This window comes from Amaranthus tricolor, chromosome 4, assembly GCF_026212465.1.
Source record: "Amaranthus tricolor cultivar Red isolate AtriRed21 chromosome 4, ASM2621246v1, whole genome shotgun sequence".
Classification (NCBI taxonomy): domain Eukaryota; kingdom Viridiplantae; phylum Streptophyta; class Magnoliopsida; order Caryophyllales; family Amaranthaceae; genus Amaranthus; species Amaranthus tricolor.
Genome location: NC_080050.1, coordinates 9,716,181 through 9,736,470, shown reverse-complemented (window position 1 = coordinate 9,736,470; position 20,290 = coordinate 9,716,181). Strand labels below are relative to the sequence as shown.

Below are 20,290 nucleotides of genomic sequence, written 5' to 3'. Positions count from 1 at the left end.
TCATTCATCACTTGATCAAGTGACCCTAAGCATATGTGTCCATAACCCATAACACTCTCATCTTTACTCTCTAGTGCGCAAGATGGAGCATGCATGATCAAGTGATCGAAACCATCACTAACCTCATGGGAAATGGCTCTTGACTCAACAGCTTGGAAAAGACACATGTCACTTACAACCCACACAACACACATAAAAATTGATTTTGAGAGAATAAAGTAAATAATAAAATCAAAATTAGCAAATTAGGAGAGATAAAAGACTCATCATCATTATTATGCCTAGTATATCCTACTCATAGAAAAGTATAATCAGAGTCTAGGGATAGAAAAAAGAAGATAATTCATACCCATAATGAAAAATGCGGTCAAAGAGTCCACCGGCTAAAGCAAAATCCTCAAAGAGAGTGAATCTATCCGACAACTTGCAACTTACAACACTCGGTGAACATTAACAATAATTATAAACATTATATAAAAAAAGCTCACATTGTGATTTTTTAGGTACAAATACATGATAAGAAAGATAAAGATCTCAACAACATAAAATAGTAAATACAATGCACAAGGTGTAAGATAACAAAGTCCTCTCCTCAATTTTGGACAAACATTTATTGATAGAAGTATAATTTGTTTTATAATGATTAATTAATATCCACTATGAGCTTCTTTGATTTTCTCCTTGGCTTCCTTCTTCTCATGATGCTCATGGAATGCTAAACCACCAGCTCCAACTGCAACTGTGGCCGCAATTGCCTCTACTTTCTTGTGATGGTGTGCATTTTCTGGGTCTTTTTTCGCCTTGTGCTTCTCATGCTGTACATTACACAATAACCCCCATCACTCACAAATTCATGACGATAGTATAGAGTGAACCGAACAGTCACTTATGCGTTATACATTTGTACTGAACTAACTCGTCTATCATTTTTTCTGTTATATGCTCTAACAACTCTATGATCTCCATGTTAAATGTTTATTTTAACGCAAACTCTTATGAGAGATGGTCTCTTTGAGAGACCATTTCTAATTGGGGCGATTTTTTAAAATATTGTAAGTAAGCATTAAGAGTTATGTAAGTAGACATTTAAGATATAAAGTAGACTTTAAGTATACGGTAAGTAGGCATTAAAGATCATTTAAGTAGGCATTAAAGATAATTTAAGTAGGCATTAAAAATATAATAATTAAACATTAATCTTTAATGGGCTGGGCTTGAGAAACGTTTCTCAAGGAGACGATCTCTCAAGAGACTAGCTGTAATTTTAATGCCTAACATTTTACCTAGATTAGAAATAGGAGTACCTTGTAATAACAGTCTCAATTAGAAGGGATGTTTGGTAAATAGTTTTTTGGATAGTTTTTTGGTTAGTTTGTAAATGGCTTTGACTTTTATGCCAAGATGAAAAAGCTAACCAAATTGACTTTTTTTTATTGGTTTTTGACTTGATGATTTACGTTTTCTCTAATAACAGCCAACAATCAATATATAATTTTACCAAATAATTCCTTAAATAGTTGACCTATCTAACTACCTTAAAAGCCAACAAAAAAATCAACCACTTTCAGTTGATCAAACAAGTTAACTAAAAAGTCAACAACAAACCACTAACTTTTATTTGTCAAACACTCCTAAAGTCCAACGTTGGGATTGTCAATCCCTTAAGAAGAGCTTAAAGTCCAAACAAAAAAAAAGTTGATAGTTTGAATTATCAAATTTATTTTATGATTTATTGTTATAAATTTTGTAAATCTTGTGTATATCTTGATCAAATTAATTTTATTTTAATTTTAGGATCAAAACAATCGGATCGCATAAGGCCACTTCTAAAAAATCCCCTATTTAATTTTTAGTTACAATTTTTTTGGTAGAAATTATGGGTTGTGCTTTTTTTTGTTACATAATACATGTAAGATGCATCAACGAATACATAAAAAGTAAGATTAATTATAAATTCAAGATTAAAATTAGACCTATAAGGTGGGCAAGATATAGAAGTACATTAGATTGGCTTAAATAAAAATGAGTGTTTATTTTATTATTATAACTTTTGTCTTTTATTGGTGATTTATATATCATAATTATTAATTATGAATTATTGAATAAAAATTAGTATAAACATCAACATATATATATAATGAACAATAATGAAAAGAGGGAAAATAAAGTACCAAAGCATAAGCACCAGCAGCAAGAGCAGTAGCCTTGCTAATGTGGCTAATGTTTTTGTGATGCTTCAACTCTTCTTCAGGGTCCTTCGGCGTATCGTCTTCCTCCTTGTGACGGTGGAAGAAGTGGTGGTGTTTCTTCTCCTCGCCTTCGGCCATTACTTAAGATCAATCTATTAAAAATTAACAAATTATTATAGAAAAATTAAGAACAATATGAATTTGGTGTATTTTGTTCAATAAACTTAAGGTTATATATAGGCTACTTAGAGCTAGATATTTTTTTCCTCATTATAAGAAAAATCTTAATTGGGTGGATTTGCAAGGGAATATGTCAAGTCATGTATATCCACAATGATAATAAGACTATTCTTTATATTTCCTCCGTTTCATAATACTTGTTATTGAATGTGACATATTGTATGGATAAATATCATTATTAATAGCAAGTATTATAGAACAGGAAGTACAATTATTCAATTCAATGTGAATAGTAGGATTTATTATGTATTTATGTGATTGGTGAGGTATTTGACTAGTGAAGCATCCACATTACACCAAATCAATCTTGAGCATATTCTTCATTCTACAACTGGAAAATAATCCAAATTGATTTTTAATTGTTAATGATTCCTTGTACATCAAGATTGGGTCTAAATCAATTTTTTACTTATTGAATAAGAGTGAATATTGCAAAATTGTATGTTTTTTCTATTAAATTTAATCATGTTTTTAAATGGTGTATTTTTTCTTAGTGATTACTGATTTTTTTTGAACTAAATTTATTTATGTTATATGCAAAAAAGAGATTTTCGAATTATAGACATCAAATTATCAATGTCTACAACGTTCAAATCAAATCATAGAATTTTGACCATTTTCGTGGTTAAAATTTTAAGTTAAGTGGTTGGAATTTTGTAATTGGTTTAAACGCTATAGACATTGATACTTTAATGTCTTTTAATTTGAAAAAAAAAAATATTAAAACTATTATTCACAAAAGGTATAAATTTAAAGGTTTTAATTCGTAAATTATGAAAAAAAAAATGTATGGCCTAAACTTTTATGAAATTCCGATGAAGTAGAGTTAGATTTATTGAATGTTGTTAGTGTATGATAAAGAAAATAGGGGCTAATTCATTCTCTCGTGTATTATTAAATTTATTGTACTTTTATATTTTTTCCATTTAACGATACTTGTTATATTTTCTATAACGTAATTTAATGTATATTTTGATATTAAATATTTTTATTTTGCCTAAATATTTAAGTTAAATTTTAAAACGAATTAAATAAAATCTTATATAACTATATTATTTGTCATAAATTATGGAAAAACGATTGAGGATTGATAGTATTATTATTCAACTGTTACAAGTGTGGATATAGGAAGTATGTATTTGGGTTTCTTTATAATGCTCTTTCTACAAAAATATTGGCTATTAATTTGATTGTATGTGCAGGACTAGTCATGTTAAAAAGTCGTGAATAAAACGTCATTTTGTCATCTAATTAAAATCTCATATGAGACTGGTCTCACCTGCCAGCTGCCACAACATCTGGGTTGCTAGAGAATATTTATATGTAACATTGTTAATATCGCAATTTGTATCGTTGAAACTTGAAATGGACGATTCTATGATTTTAATTGTATCCATCGAGTTGAATTTGGGTTAAATCTGTTTTTAGGTAAAATTTTCAGTAAAGTTATTAAAATCAGTTAAAATCGATAAAATCGTAAGAGTACCTATTTTATATTTTCAAATTGAAAGAAACATCATTTCACATCTTCTTTTCACCTTTCTTAGTCGTTTTCTACTATTTTTCTCATCATTTTTTTCTTCTTTATATATCTGCTCAAACTTATGAGTTAGTCATCCACAACCCCATTTGTAAGTGATTTTTCCCTTTTGATTTTCTTTCTCTTATTTCCAATTGTAGAATTGATAATAATTTTGATTTTCATTTCTGATTTATTGTAATTTCCGATTTGATTTTTATTTATCTATCTTTCATCATTATTTCTTCTTGTTTTATTTTGATTTTGATTCGAATCAAAGTTTCATATTTATTTTATGTTGTTCTGATTTATGTCATTTATTTTGTTTCTTTAACTGGCCAAGTCACCATTATCAATCTTGTTTTGTGTTTTTTGGTTATAATTTTTATCGTATATTATATTGATTTTGATTTTGATATGAACTTCAACCTCCTTTTTTTTCATTTCATGTATCATTATTTTGAATCTATCTACGTTAGAATAATAAATTGTGTGTCCAATATTGTTACTAAGATCTCATTGTTTTTTTTTAAGCACTTTCAATCTAAAGTACGGCAAAAAAAAGTTTCTTATGGATAAAAATTAATTTGTGCACTCTATTTGTCAAGGTTTGTGTAAAATCTAAGTCAATTTGTCTGTTTTAAGTTAAATGATATTGAATTACAAGTAAGAATTGGATATTTTATAAATTATTGCAAAGGTAATTGAAAAAAAAATGAATCTAAGTGTAGTTTTTTACATTGAAAATGTCTCAACAATAAATACAAACAACTATTACATCTTAAACCTACAAAATTCGTAAAATCGGTTGATTTTACGATTTGACCTTACGATCCGATTCTGAGAGCTTTTTTTTCGATTCAAAGTAAAATCTTGATTTTAACAACCTTGCCTACATGCTACAGGCAAAAGGAGATAAAATGTCGAAAAATCAATTCAACTAAAAGTTTTGGTTAAGTTGATTTCTTCACATGGTATTAAAAGTCAACGTAACAGAAGGTCATCAGTTTGAATTTTATTCACCACTCATTCAAAGTGGAAGGGAAATATTAACATATCATGAAACATTAACCTCCAACGTAACATGTTCGAAGTGACAAAATTTTGGATTGTAAAGAATCTCAACGAGCTTTCCATGAAACATGTTGAAGTAAAGAAACATTTAACACATAAAAAACTATGGAGTATTTGGTTTTGAAAATAGCGGTGTTATAGGGTTAACATTGTGTTTAAGGTATATTATTGGGCCATTATATAGTTAACCCAACACATAGAGTTTATTCTTGTATATATTCAACCTACATTGTCAATCAGAAGATCATGAGAGACAATGGTGACTCTTCCGGTGGCAACATTATATCTTGTAAGGAGATTTGTTCAGTGACATACACTAAGAACAAGCTTCGTAATTTTATGAATCGTGAATTTCTAAATAATAATTTAGTTATTATATGGAGTAAGATTTATTTGAAAATGTATTAGACAATGTGAAAACGATGCTATATTAGAGTTCGAACAATGTGTTTCAAACTCCAATATTGCCAAGATCGAAAGTATGAGGTTTTGTGACAAACAATTAAGCTATCAATGATATCGATGTTTGTAGGAGAAAGTAATGCAATAAAACGACACAAAGATTTAACGAGATTCACCCAACTTAGGCTACTTCCTCCGGTGTGTAGTATCTCTTATATCATCAAAGGAGTTCAAAGAACTCTCAAATATGGAGAATTACAATAGAGAAGAGACATAGACTAGTGTTTGACTTGGGGTGTATTTTTGTGGATGATTTTTTATGTGTGAATGAGAGTTCTCTATTTATAGGAGAGATCTCACTAAGTAACACTAAGTACATTAAAACTATGAATAAATGATAATAAAACATCCCCAAGTATTTGAAGAGTCAAAAACAACATCCTAGGAGCATCAAGAATTAAACCTTTGCACTTCTTCATTAAGTCCCATAACTCCAATAAATAACTCATATTTCATTACCTCATTAATCCATACTTTTAATCACCATCATAAATCACAATCATCAAGACTCAACTTAATACACCAACATTAACATACTCATTGGATTCCAAACCCAAGAGTTACACATGAATGCACACACCAAATGTGCACTCAAGTCACACCATTCATAACACAATGATATTGCAAGACAATTTTAATTTATGAAAGCAACAAGCTAAATTAAGGATAATACCAAGTTCTAATGGCTCAAAAAAATATTAGCGAGTCTAACACCAGCATATTTCTTTATTTATTGATCTTCATAATTCTTGAATCTTGATGATGATACTCTCTTCTATTCTATTCTAATTAAATGTCTCACTTACTTTTGCATACTTGTCGAAGCCTTATTTCAATCATAAATATCTCCATTTGTACTTAGTTAAAAATAATAAAAAATAATATTAATAAAAGTTACATGCATTAAGATGAATTCCACGTAACAAATTCCACATGACAGATTCCACGTGACTATGTATAACTTAATATATTGAGGATAAAATACAAACTAATTAAAAATACATTGAAATAGATATTTAATTAATATGATTGCACAACATCATCCTTCGAATTATAAATCCGCTTCTTTTTATTTTTGTGAGAAAATTGTTAAAAATTTATGGTTACTTAAAAATACCAAGATGAACCTGATTTGGATCTTCTAGATCTAATTTTACAGCTAGACACTTGAGAATATGAGAGTCTAAATCCTTACTCTTTCACCACATTAGGTTAATGTTATTAAAGAATGATAAATATACTAATATGGCCGTCGATTAGCACGTGCAAAGCAATTTACAGTACAAGATCCTATTATCGCAAAGCCCCAAAAAGCTATTTCTATACTTATTTAATTTATTCTTTTAAATACCGCAAAAATATATATACTATTTTACGCGAGAGTATCCAAGTAATAAAGAGTCAAATATTATATTTTAATAAATGGAAAATTTTTATCATATACTAGTATTTTTTTTTCTTTTCTTAAATTCTAAGGGTTTTGAAGATAAAATTAGCACAAAGACCCTAAAATTTAGGAGACGACCCTAAATACTAGTTTTAGTGTTAATTGTGATGAAATTTACCTCATCATTTCCACAATAATCAAACATTTATATGCTTATTTTTATAATTTTGCTACATTTTTTATGAAAACCTACAACCTACGTACAAAAACCAAACATTCTACCATGCTTATACATAAACTTATGAATGTTCCCTTCTGTAGTTTAAGTATCTTAATCTAAATTGTTGAACCAATTAATATCCAATCTACTAAGTACTAACCACGAGCTCCACCTACCTATATATCTTCCCTTCTTCAACTACCATTACACCTTCAATCTAGCTACCTTTAATTTAACCTCTATGTGGAAGTTAATCAATTTAATATTTGAAATGTTGAATTATTTATGCCGCATTATTAATACTCATACTTAGTACAATTGGATGATGTTTGATTGTTAGTACTAAATAATTGTAATAAGAGTATGTTTTTAGTGTTAATTTTTGTATAAATATGTTATGTTATGTTATTTTCATGGTAATAAAGCTCCCATCTTTACATTTTCTATGATTTCCTTCATATTATTTACTACCATTTAATACCCACCTTTTCAATAATTATAGATGAGAATAGATTTTGTGAACATTATAAGTAATTGGACCAGAACAAACATGAGTATAAGCTTTGTCGACTAGTTTTTCTAGCTAAATTAAAATTTATTATTATTACCAATTTGTTAACTAAAATACCAATAACTAAACATGTCCTTAGCTCATTACATATTATAACTCTGATGATTATGAAAAATTATTTCATAAACTAATTCTGAAATCATTGGAAAAATTACCCAAAATAATCCAATTGTACATGGATTTTTCAATAATAATTCTAATTTTTGATTAAGTTTAAATAATCCAAACTTTAGAATCACTTACACGTGAGTATTTCTAAAAGAATAATTTGCAAATTATAGCCTTAAACTTTAGCTTTTTTTCGAATTACAGTCTCAATGTTTAATTTTACTAATTACAGCCACCAAAGTATCAAAGTTTATAGGTTCAGGCCAAAAACACACGACGCCGACCACTTAATTAAAGGTGGTCGGAATTCAGTGTTTTGTTCTGAACCTGCAAACTTTGGTACTTTGGTGGTTGTAATTCGCAATAATAAACATTGAGGTTGTAATTCGCAAAAATGTTAAACGTTAACGCTGTAATTCGCAAATTAGTCTTTTTAAAATTGTGACTTTGGAAAATTAGTGAAATAATATTTCGGATTTGCAATAAATCAACTAATTGAAAAAATAGATTAAAAATATTAATTTAAAAAAAATAAAAAAGATGAAGTATGCTTATTGAACATCATATGGCCCATACTTCCAAATCAAATGCCAACTAAACAAAGCACTATATATATACCAATATCCTAATTACACAACGTTGTTTCATTTTCAAGGATTAGAAGTATTTATACGTTAGAAGAGAAAAAAACGATGGTTGTCCAAGGAGATATTGTTTGTGTTACGGGCGCATCTGGCTTCATTGGCTCATGGCTTATCAAGAGACTCCTTGAACGTGGCTACCTTGTTCGAGCCACTGTTCGAGACCCTGGTCTATCTCTCTATCTATCTATTTTATTTATTTTATTAATTATTATATTATTTCTATACGTGGATTAGTTATTAATGTTATTGTTTTGTTATTAAAATTAATTTTTCAGATAACTTGAAAAAAGTGCAACATTTGTTAGATTTGCCATGCGCAAAAACTCAATTGACACTATGGAAAGGAGACCTTAATGAAGAAGGTAGCTTTGATGAAGCTATTAGTGGCTGTTCTGGAGTTTTTCATGTTGCCACCCCTATGGATTTTGAATCCAAGGATCCTGAGGTTCATTAATTAGCTAGCTTTTTCCTAGTACTAGTATGTATGTTGAGTAAATCACTTAAACAAAATTTTAAGCTAATAACTTACATAATATATTATATATAATATATTAAAGTTAATATGAAATCCAAACCTATAAACTCTTTATTTAACACTCCCAAATATAGTCATATTTTTCTAATTAGTCGCATTTGACTTTTTAATAATTTTTAGATAGATCAAATGGAACCACTTAGAAAAGTAAGAGAAAGGGTAACAAGTAAATTATTAAGGGTTCTTCATTTGATTAATTGTAATAAGGTAATATAACTAAGGGTAATAACGTAAAAAATATATACCATAAACAAAAATGAGGCTAATTGGGTGACTTAACAGTTAACCCTATTTGAAAATGAGATTAATAGGAAGAATAAGATGGAATATCATGTTAAATAATCCAATCAAAAATTTAACTTAATATTTCAAGTCTATATTAAAAATGTATCAATTAATACTCATGTTTAGCTCTGCTTCTCATCTCTAGGAGCATTTTATATATGGGAATCAATGCAATATCATAGACTTTCACCTTGATAAAATTATGGGTTCGCAAATGCACAATTTCAAAGGGAAATTGGTTAATTAGATGAGAAATTACTCAACATACTTGCTCCGTTTCAAATGGTTGCAATATTTTTTTAGCCGTTTTAAATTACTTGCAATATACTCTCTTTTTTTTTCTTGTTTATTTTTTACACAGTTTTCAAAGTAAATTTTAAATCTCAATATCTCTAAATACGCATAATGAAAAATTATAAAAAATACATAATAAAAAAGTATACATTAAGACGAATCTAACGAGATCTCACATGGATATATATTTTATCTTTTAAATACATTTAAAAAACATTTATCAAATTTCTCTCTCCTTAAAGTGAAATACCTTAATTTTTATTTATTTATTCACTGTAACTCACCTCATTTGAGAAGTTATTTTAGTTTTGTCTCAGTAACAACTCTCTTTTCTTTTTTCTTATGCACGGTCAAAATGTAGCAAGAAATACATAATAGAGAAAGTATAACTCTATTTTGAAATCTCAATTATCTGATTAATTGTTTTAGTAGAATATTTAACCTCAAGCATGGGTCTTGTATTATATCTGCATCATAAGGGTTGTCTGGGTCGTTACTAACATAGGCAAGACCCAGATTAGAAAAAAGATTAATATATCACCTCAGAAATGTTATCGTGTAGGATAATAATAATAATATATAAGGTTACATCTTTATAATTTTGAGCATCTATTAAAGACCAGAATCGACCACGAACCATTTATAAAGAGTACTTATTTCTTTTATTTTTTCTAGAGTCCATTAAATACCAGGAACAACACATACAGTCCGTTTGGTAATTGGTATTTGAAATAATTTGCCAAGATTAATACGATGTTAAGAATTTAGATGAACGATGCAAACAACAAAGAATAAAACAACGTTTGATAATGTAAACTTGCAAAGAGACACAAAGATTTAAGGAGGTTCACCCAAAGATAGCTACATCCTCCGTCGTGTGTAGTTTCTGTTCATATTATATCAATGGAGTATAAAATACTCTTACAAATGAAGTATTACAATTGTGTAAGAGATAAAAACAAAAGGCTGTGTGTTTGGCTTAGGGGTTGTGTTTGTTGTTGTATCTTGATATGTGAATGAGAGCTCTCTATTTATAGGAGAGGTTACACTAAGTAACATTAAATACATTAAAGCTATGAATAAATAATAATGAAACAACCCCAAGTACTTGAAGAGTCAAAAACAGCATCCTAGGAGTATTAGAGACTTCGCTCAACCAAGACAGGGGCTCGTCGGTCGAGCGGGCTACAAGAAGTTTCTGGTTGCATTTTGTCTGCTCGCTCGACCCATTCGAGAGCTCGCTCGATCGAGTGAGCTGGTCGAGTGGCACTTCAGAGGGCTTCTGACAATATTGCTCGACTTGCATAGTAGAGCATCTTGAATTAAACCTTTACACTTCTTCATTAAGTCCCATAACTCCCATGAATAACTCACACTTTATTACCTCATTAATCCATACTTTTAATCACCATCATAAATCACAATCATCAAGACTCAACTTAATACACCCACATTAAACACTCATGGGATTCCATCCCAAGAGTCACACATGAATGCTCACATCAATTCTGCACTCAAGTCACACTATTCATGATACCATTCATAAGAGTATTAAATGGTGGGAATCGTAATGGAAATCTGGTGTAATTTTGGCAGAAATATCTTTTGATAAACATAATGGTCATGTTCATTCTCCTTCAACAATCTTATTTTCTTTACAAAATTATTTCCAGTGAATTACCATTTGAACATGTAGTATTAGGTACGTGATATAAGAAAATTATGAACAAGAATACCTTTTTATGATCGATCATATATTATCATGAGAATGATATAATACATATCATGAAAATTTACAATATAAATCATTTTCATTACCACCAATTAGTATCGTTAATCAAACGGGCGATATGGGTTATGTTAAGTAATCAACCCAAATAAAAATTATTTTGATTCTACATAGTGCAATATTTAGCGAAGTCTAATTTATTTGGGTTTTTGTTACAGAATGAAATAATTAGACCTACTATAAATGGTATGTTAGACATAATGAAATCATGCGTGAAGGCAAATATCCAAAGGCTGATATTCACATCATCTGCTGGAACTGTCAATGTTGAAGAAATTCAAAAACCTATTTATGATGAAAATTGTTGGAGTGACATTGAATTTTGCCGCTCTAAAAAGATGACTGGTTGGGTAATTAATTGGAATTTTTCATCTTAATATTAATATTAATTATTATATATTTTTCAAGATTAATGTCCTAATACATGTTTTAAATGTATGATTTCAGATGTATTTTGTATCAAAAACATTGGCAGAACAAGCTGCTTGGAAGTTTGCTACTGAAAATAATTTTAATTTCATCAGTATTATTCCACCTCTTGTGGTCGGACCTTTTTTAACTCCAACATTGCCTCCTAGTCTCATAACTGCGTTATCTCCTATTACTAGTAAGTGTACTTATTATATATGATTTCTTATTATATTTTCTTATCGCATTGAGATTACTATATTAAATGCTAAAAGTCTCACATTAAATCATTTCTTTTAGATTGTTGGAAATAAGCATTTAATTTCAAATTGTAAATTTTAATTATGAATTTATTAATGGTGTGTTTGGTCATGCACATTTGATTTGTAAATTCTAAATTGCCTCAATTCACTTGTTTGGGAGGTCATAAAATTCAATTATAGAATTTGGCCCAATTTCAATTCAATTCCAATCCTCTTTCAAATACTCCATACTAAAATGACAGCCGAAGGCCTGTCATATCAATTCTAGAAACTGTGCACCACCTTCAAGCTCTAGACTTCCAAGCTTCTCCATAAGTTTTCGTATGTGTTGGAATGACAGGAGCATGTGTGTTGGGTTTCAGAACATTGTATAACATTTTAAAAGACTTTGAAGACACTGTTAGTTGAATGCCCTTTTCTTTTTTCTTAAGTTTTAGCTTGGTGAATAGCATTGCGACACGATATGCATATAACTAATCTCTATGGGAGGGTCTCTTGGTAGGGTCTCTTATAGTAGCATTGGCAGCGTGTTGTTGTATATGGGAGATGTTGCCTCTAGATATTCATTCGGGTCATCGGGTCAATTTTGGGTTAACTGTTTCAAATCGGTTCAAAATCGGAGCTTGTATCCACATTGATTTTTACATTATTTTAAATTCATTTAGAAGTCGGGTTAAGTCGGTTCCAAGGACGGATAAATGACGGTTCATCGGATTAAGTAACGACTAAATTTTACCAAAATAGTTTTTGAACCATTGTGTTTGATCAAATGTTAGTATCGAATTTTGGAAGTAATTCGTCATTTTTGCCAAATAATGTTAGAATTTGAAATTTAGAAATTGAAGATTTCAATGATTCCAAACATATTTTAGGACTTGTAATTATGGAATTGAAAATTCTAAGATTTTCCAAACAATGAATTTGAATTTGGAATTCATAATTTAGAAATTGCAAAATTGAATTCTAAATTTTCAATTCAATTCAATTCTTAATTTCTAAACGCTACCTAAAGAAGAATTTGAGAATGACAAAGTTAGGGAGGTCATTCTCAAATCCTTATCTTTAACCACTATTAAAACATAGGTGGATTTGACTCAATTCCAAATTTAAAAATTTTTTATTTGCCAAACACTAGATTTAAGTCAAATCCACATTTTCAAATGAAATCAACATTCCCAAACATAGCATTAGCGATTTTAGTGAGACAGAGAGTACAAGTTACAAATAACCATTAATTCATATTGACTATTAATCAAATAGGAGTATTATAAATTGAGGATTAATCATTTGTAACACTGAAATCACTATATTAAACTTTTGAAACTCTTAACAGTCGTATTGATTTGTATTGTATAGCGACTTTCATTAAGACGACTTGTTCTGCGTATGAGTATAGGGGAGGGGGTATATCCACACCTGCGTATCCACTTTTTCATCCCAATCTGTGATATTGTGACCAATATATACAGTAATCACGATCACATCATGATTTTTTATGGTCACAAGTAGCCAATTATATTTTCACATTGATATTTAATTCATTAACAAAATATATATATATATATATATATATATATATATATATATATATATATATATATATATATATATATATATATGATCTTTATTACTTGTATCTGTGGATCATAATTTGTGTGTGATATTAAGTTGATAACTATGACTCTTCATTACTTGTATGGTTGACAAAAAACTAGGAAATGAAGGTCACTATTCAATTATAAAGCAAGGACAATTTGTGCACTTGGATGACCTTTGCATGGCTCATATATTCTTGTATGAGCATCCTGATGCCAAGGGACGTTATATTGCTTCAGCTTGTGACGCTACCATCTACGATATTGCCAAATTGTTGAGGGACGAATATCCAGACTACAATATACCTACCAAGTATGCATGTTGTCTTCTTTTTTCTATTATATAAAATATAAAATATAAAATATATTAATGAGGTGAATGAAGTACTCTAACCTAATTTCATTTAGAGCTTTTCTTATAAAAGACTGTTTCTCGGTGAGACGACTTCAAACATGGAGTCTATATTTTTATTAAATGTATGAGACGAGTTATTTAACTCATATTTGAGGCTCGTCTCTCGGTGACACAACAAATAGAAAAACCTTTAGCAACAAAGCATTTGTGTTCCCTATTTTGTCATCAAAGGCGTTTGACGACAAATATGGCGACAAAATGCTTTTTCGCAAAAAAATTTGTCGCTAAAAAGAAATTTTGTCGCCTATTTTGTCGCTGAGCTTGGTGACAAAGCCATTTTATTGTCACATAATTTGTCGCTAATATGTATTCCAGGTCATAAAAAAATTGAATATTTGTTATTATTGTTAAATAATAATAGTAATTATTACTATTATTACTTAACATAATAAAAAATATTCACTTTTTTTCTATAAATAATAATTAAATACTATATATAAACAACAAAGTAATTTAAATTACATTTAATGAATAAATGGATCTTAGATTAAAAAGTAAATATATATTACAAAATTGTTTACATTAATTTCTTGAGCGAATAAATATACAAAGCTTAAAAATAACCACCACGACTTGAGCGATTACCACCACCGCGGGTATTATGCGATCCCCCAGAACCACCAGATCCACCTGAGATACTTCCCATATCACCACCCCAACTTTGACGACCACCTACTCCTGATCCACGACCTGCATTACTGCTTTCTCCTTGTAATTCAATTCGTAATTGTTGACAAGTTTCTTCAAGAGCTAGTAAGCGCCCTCACATTTCTCTTATATCTTCGCGAGTAGGGTTGTTCTCGTCAAGTTGAGCTTGCATGAATACGCACAATTCATGCATATATCTCTCAAGCTCAGAAAGTTGCGCCCTTATTTCATCTTGTGCTTGCATGAATATGCCGAAAAGTCATTGATTGTCTACATCAATGTCGCTCTAAGACAAAAGTTATGTCCCGTGTACACATCATAGGTTAAGATGTCGTCGTTCCACAACATCTTAAGTTTTTTAATCAAAGGTTGCAGGTAAGTGTCGATGTTTTGCTTTGGATTATTAGGCCTTGGCGCAATGACTATCAAAAACATGTATGGTGTCTTCATGCACATTCACGGAGGCAGATTGTAAGGTGTCAGAATCACTGGCCACGATGAATACTACCGTCTCGAGCTTCCAAAAAGGTTGAATTCGCATGTACACAAACTGAGCCTAACATTTCTAATCTCAGCGGCAAAATTTTGATGTGTTGCGTTAAAATGTAGCCAGGCCTCTGAGTTTAACGAGTGACACATTTCCCCCTCTTGTATGTGGTGCTCAGTGTGCCATCTCATTTCACCGGCAGTAACTCGAGATGCATACAATCGTTGTAATCATGCACTTATCGGAAGATTATAAATTGTTTCCTTGAAATGTGTCTGTTTCCAACATCGTCAATGACCCACCTAGTCGTCGAACATGTACGACAGCGTCTGGCATTCGCAGTACGACATCTAGATCATACACCCATTAATGCAACAATCAATCCTCTCTGATGGCAACCCAAGCCCCGCTAATCGCTTCTTTGTGTCGTAAAAATTAGATGTCATCGAGTTAGGTTGGGGTAAAAGCCTTCCGCACCAAAGTGCACATATCGTCGTACATCCTCTCTGAAGAATTATGATATGTCTTTAGATTCGCCATTCTCCCTATAATCGACATCTGAGAGTAATTTTTTCACCCATCATACAGCGGATTGTCTGCAGCACTTAGCATTTCGAAAAAACTTTTGGCCTCTAGATTCTGCTCTTTAGGTATTAAACCATCAGGCGACTGTTCCTCCACGTTACTGTACTTATTTTGTGGAAAGAGGTTTAGGTGCATGTCCGAAAATCTACTCGCAACAGCATAATGAACCAATGTAATTATTTCCCTCAGGGTTATGCGTGTGAGAAGGAATATGTACTTCTTCCGGGACAAACGCATATTTGGCACTGCTACTTTCACCTGCGGCGATATCGTAGTGATACCTCCAATCGTAATAATCTTCCACAAATCCTTTCCGTAACAAATGATCCCTCATATCATTTGGTTTTTTAAAAATAACATTTTTACACTTCACACTAGGACATCTAATTTTTTATGAACGACTTTTTGAAATCTCAAATTTTAGAAATTCTTCTAACCCCCTTATGAATACTATATTAAATACCCCGTCGTCAAATTCTCTTTTGTAATAACTACCATCATCCACTTTCTATTATACAAATAATAACTAACATCATCCGTCATTGCATAAACCTGTATTAAATTTTAAAACACAATCAAATGATAATCATACAAATATTAAATTTAATAATCATACATGTAAATAGAGGTGTTCATTCGGTTGATCGGGTAGGTTTCGGACGGGTGTTATTCGGTTCGGTTGCATTTCGGATCGGTTATTTTTCGGCTGTGTGTTACAACGGGTCACACTCGGGTCGAGTCGGTTAGTTACGGTTCGGTTAGAGATCGGTTATTCAAGCTATCGGGTTAGCATCAGTTCGGCGTCGGTTGAAGTTCGTGTCGAGTGTCAATCGGTCTCGGGTTTTCATCGATTACTAATTGGTTCGGTTTTTTCGGGTACATATCGGGTTCAAGCTTTATTTTTCGAGTAGTTATCGGTTACGGATAACTATTGATCAGGTCAATATCGAAATAAGTTAATAGTCAGGTTTTTAATTAATGTATGCTCATTTACTTACAAAAAATAATTACCGATTTTTTTATCAGATATAGCAGATAGGGGTGTCAAACAGGTCGGGTTGGGTCATTTTCAGGTTCGGATCATATATAAATGGGTCAATAAACCCTTAACCTGAACCTGACCCATTTAATTAATGGGTCAAAAATTGAAACCCCAACCTGATCTGTAGCAAATCGGATCAACCTGCTAATGACCCATTTAACCTACTTTTTTTTTAGGTCATTAAATTCATATATTTCAGGTCATTTGACCCATTTAATCTTAATAAAGGCTTCCTCCAAAAATAAACGTATGCCACTTAATGCAGCGAGCACACGGTATTCTTTAGTAAAAGGCGGAAGAATAGTTCGCTTTGTGCTCACGGCGTGGCTGCGTAAGTTGGTATGAGATCTGTGGAAGTGATTTAAAGGATTTTTCTTTTAGTATCTTTCATAGCCGATGTGGGACAACTTCCTTTGTTATTAAAAGTCATCTTCAGCTGACAAATCCCTTAGCCGATGTGGGACAACTTCCTTTCTTATTGAAAGTCATCTTCAGCTGACAAATCCCTCAATACATAGTAATTGGTATTATCTTAATTTTACGAAGTATTTGGCAAATGTTGATCCGTCTTAAATTTAATAAATGGGTTAAACAGGTTTTTTTCGGGTTTAAATATTCAACCTGAACCTAACCCATTTAATAAACAGATCAGGTCGGGTTGACCCATTTAATTAATTGGGTCAAAAATCTAAACCCATATCCGCTAATTTCGAGTCGGTTTCAGATCAGGTTAGCAGGTCGGGGCAGCTTTTGCCAGCCCTAATAGGCAGATCAATTTATTTCAATTAGTTTATATATATATATATATATATATATATATATATATATATATATATATATATATATATATATATATATATATATATATATATATATATATATATATATATATATATATATATATATATATATATATATATATATATATATATATATATATATATATATATATTGCAATCTCTTCTGTATAGAACTTGTGTTCTTCTTTTTTCCGTATTATTAGAAAACTGAAATTGGACTTAATTTGCTAAAATTAGGTGAAAATTTGATTCGGATTTATAACAGTTCGATTTACAATCGTTTCGGGTTTGTATCAGTTCGGGTTAAAAACAGTTCGATTAATAATCGATCGGGTTTGTATCAGTTCGGGTTAAAAACAGTTCGATCTTAATCGATTTTAGTCAGGTTACATTCGGTTACGTGCATAATTCGGGTCGGATTTGACTCGGGTCGATCACTGTTCAGTTCGGGTAACATCGGTTAAGGTTTATATGTCGGTTATAAAGTTCGGTTGCAGTTCGAGTTCGATTTTGCCCTTTTCGGTTATCAAACGGTTCGAGTGAAGTATCGGTTCGGGTAATTGCGGTTCGGTAAACCTAAAAAACTTACATTTTTTCGGGTCGGATAATTTTCGATTTCGGATCGGATTTTCGGGTCGGGTTTGTTTTAAACAGCTCTACATGTAAAACAAGTAATAATCATAACAATATTACATATATAGAATAATCGTACATGAATAAACTAATACAATGAATACAATAACAAAAAAAATTAGAAGCTTACCTTTTAAGTAAACAAATTTTTCTCCTTTTGCAAATAAATACCCCCTTTGGAGAACTAAAGTTTTAGAATATACTAGAAAGAAAGAACGTATTTGTGCTTAATTGGAACCGAACAAAACATTCATCTGTATTTATAAACGAAAACCATCATTATAGAGACATATTAGGTGACAAAAATAACATATCTGAAATTTGAACCTTTTTTTTTTCTCGCCCATGGATATTGGCGACAGGTTTAGCTTCAAAGGACATGTTGGCGACAAAATTAGCGACTCAGAGGTTTTGTCGCCAGCCTGCGATAAAGCTTTTTGTTGCCTTTTTTTCAGTATACCTTTTTCCTTAGATTTGGGTTTTATCTCCAAATTGATATATTTTTGTAGTGTGAGATAGTCTCATACAACAAGATGTGTCCTTTTAGTTTTAAATGGATGCTTTTGATTTTAAAAACTTAATTGCAATATTTCTGTATAAAATGAAAAGTTTATCAATCAAATAGGGTAAGTATAGTATTTCTTTAAAGTGATTTTCCTTTTTAAATTACAATAAATTAAAAGATTAATATGGAACCTAAAAACTAACACATGCACCTATACTAAAGATAAAACAAAAACCATAGCATAAACTAGAGATTTCGAGTGTTTAAGGAAACAACTGATGACTGATTGGACTAACTAAGTTTAATCAACCGGTTGATCTACCAGCTGATTTTGTAAACTTTGCTAGTTTGTTCTAAAATAGCTAATTTATAACAAGTTATTTTAACCAGTTAATTTACCAAATATTAGCATTAGATGGTTTGAACACTCAATCATCTATATGTGTCAAATTAAGCTAAAATTTTTCAGTTGTAAACTAAGCTAAAAATTTTATCAAATTCCATTGTCGCTATATTTCTTAAGATATATATTTTGGTCACCCATTAAAATTTGCAACATGAACGCCATTATTAGATAGATTGATCTATTTTTTCCGTAAATATTTTTCTTTTTACTCTTATGATAAGCGTTCAACTTATTTCATTTATGTACAGATTTAAAGACTTTGAAGAGGTTATGGAGATTGTGCATTTTTCTTCCAAGAAGTTGTTGGACTTAAACTTCAAGTTCAAGTATGAATTAAAAGACATGTACAAAGAAGCTATTGAGAGTTGTAGGGCTAAAGGGCTTCTTCCTCCTCCCTTAGCAAATGAAACTTATGAGAATTATACCACTAAGCTTGAAGCATCTAATAATAACTTAAGCATAGGTCAAGTTTCTTAATATGTTATGCAATTTAGCAAGAATGAAAATGGAATATTTAATTTAGCAAATTAAGCCCTAATTAGTAGGAATTACTACTTATTAATAATCTTTTTGAAGACCTTATTATGTTAATTAATGTGTTGTTGTGAAGTTATTATTTAGTAATTGCTAAACTTTCTTGCATTGTATAATGTTAAATGTTTTATTCAAATAATAACATTAATTAAGACCAAACTAGTTATTTGTTGCTTAGGAAGACTCATATTTGTTTCGGTCTCTTTTAATTTGCAACACTTGTACGGTTACTTTATTAAGGAGAACTGGAGTAGGAAGTGATGGAGATAATGCAAAAGGGAAGGAAAGAGATGGATTAATAGATTATCCTAAACTATACGCGTTGCAAAATTATTGAAATAACCAAAAGTACGAAATTTATCACTACTATATCATATGTGACTTATATTGTTATACAAAAATCTAACAATATATAAATAGTCAACAAATATACATAATCCAACACAATATATCAATAACAAATACAATATACATAAATATAAATAGTTACTATATGAATACCAAGTTGTTGGATCAAACAAAATAATATTCCTACATGAGTTCTGAATTTAGAGTAACATCATTCACTTGTCAATATCCCTACTAATATAGAATGACAATAGTATTTACAATAGGTAAATCTTGAAAAGAACACAATATTGCAATTATAATT

The 20,290-nt window shown here is 30.4% G+C and overlaps 2 protein-coding genes and 1 non-coding gene across 3 annotated transcripts; 1 reads left to right on the top strand and 2 right to left on the bottom strand.

Annotated features, from left to right (window-relative positions):
* Nucleotides 1–444: 444 nt before the first annotated feature.
* Nucleotides 445–2,420, bottom strand: LOC130809784 (abscisic stress-ripening protein 3-like). Its single transcript, XM_057675585.1, has 2 exons — nt 2,172–2,420; nt 445–815 (listed from the first exon to the last, which is right to left on the bottom strand). The coding sequence occupies exons 1-2, from the start codon at nt 2,325–2,327 to the stop codon at nt 648–650; spliced, it is 324 nt and encodes a 107-aa protein (XP_057531568.1). The 5' UTR covers nt 2,328–2,420; the 3' UTR covers nt 445–647.
* A 5,997-nt stretch (nt 2,421–8,417) lies between these two features.
* Nucleotides 8,418–19,797, top strand: LOC130809783 (dihydroflavonol 4-reductase). Its single transcript, XM_057675584.1, has 6 exons — nt 8,418–8,580; nt 8,690–8,859; nt 11,476–11,667; nt 11,765–11,924; nt 13,704–13,896; nt 19,353–19,797. The coding sequence occupies exons 1-6, from the start codon at nt 8,463–8,465 to the stop codon at nt 19,579–19,581; spliced, it is 1,062 nt and encodes a 353-aa protein (XP_057531567.1). The 5' UTR covers nt 8,418–8,462; the 3' UTR covers nt 19,582–19,797.
* Nucleotides 16,975–17,089, bottom strand: LOC130811953 (U5 spliceosomal RNA). Its single transcript, XR_009041565.1, has one exon. It is a non-coding gene; the product is annotated as a U5 spliceosomal RNA (small nuclear RNA).
* Nucleotides 19,798–20,290: the final 493 nt, after the last annotated feature.

What these genes read in the sequence shown, in the direction of transcription:
- LOC130809784 (XM_057675585.1), bottom strand. Translation starts at nt 2,327, where the DNA reads ATGGCCGAAGGCGAGGAGAAGAAACACCACCACTTCTTCCACCGTCAC. An exon ending in CTGCTGGTGCTTATGCTTTG is followed by an intron (nt 816 to 2,171) that starts GTACTTTATTTT and finishes TGTAATGTACAG; the next exon opens with CATGAGAAGCACAAGGCGAA.
- LOC130809783 (XM_057675584.1), top strand. Translation starts at nt 8,463, where the DNA reads ATGGTTGTCCAAGGAGATATTGTTTGTGTTACGGGCGCATCTGGCTTC. An exon ending in TTGAATCCAAGGATCCTGAG is followed by an intron (nt 8,860 to 11,475) that starts GTTCATTAATTA and finishes TTTTTGTTACAG; the next exon opens with AATGAAATAATTAGACCTAC. An exon ending in TGCGTTATCTCCTATTACTA is followed by an intron (nt 11,925 to 13,703) that starts GTAAGTGTACTT and finishes ACAAAAAACTAG; the next exon opens with GAAATGAAGGTCACTATTCA.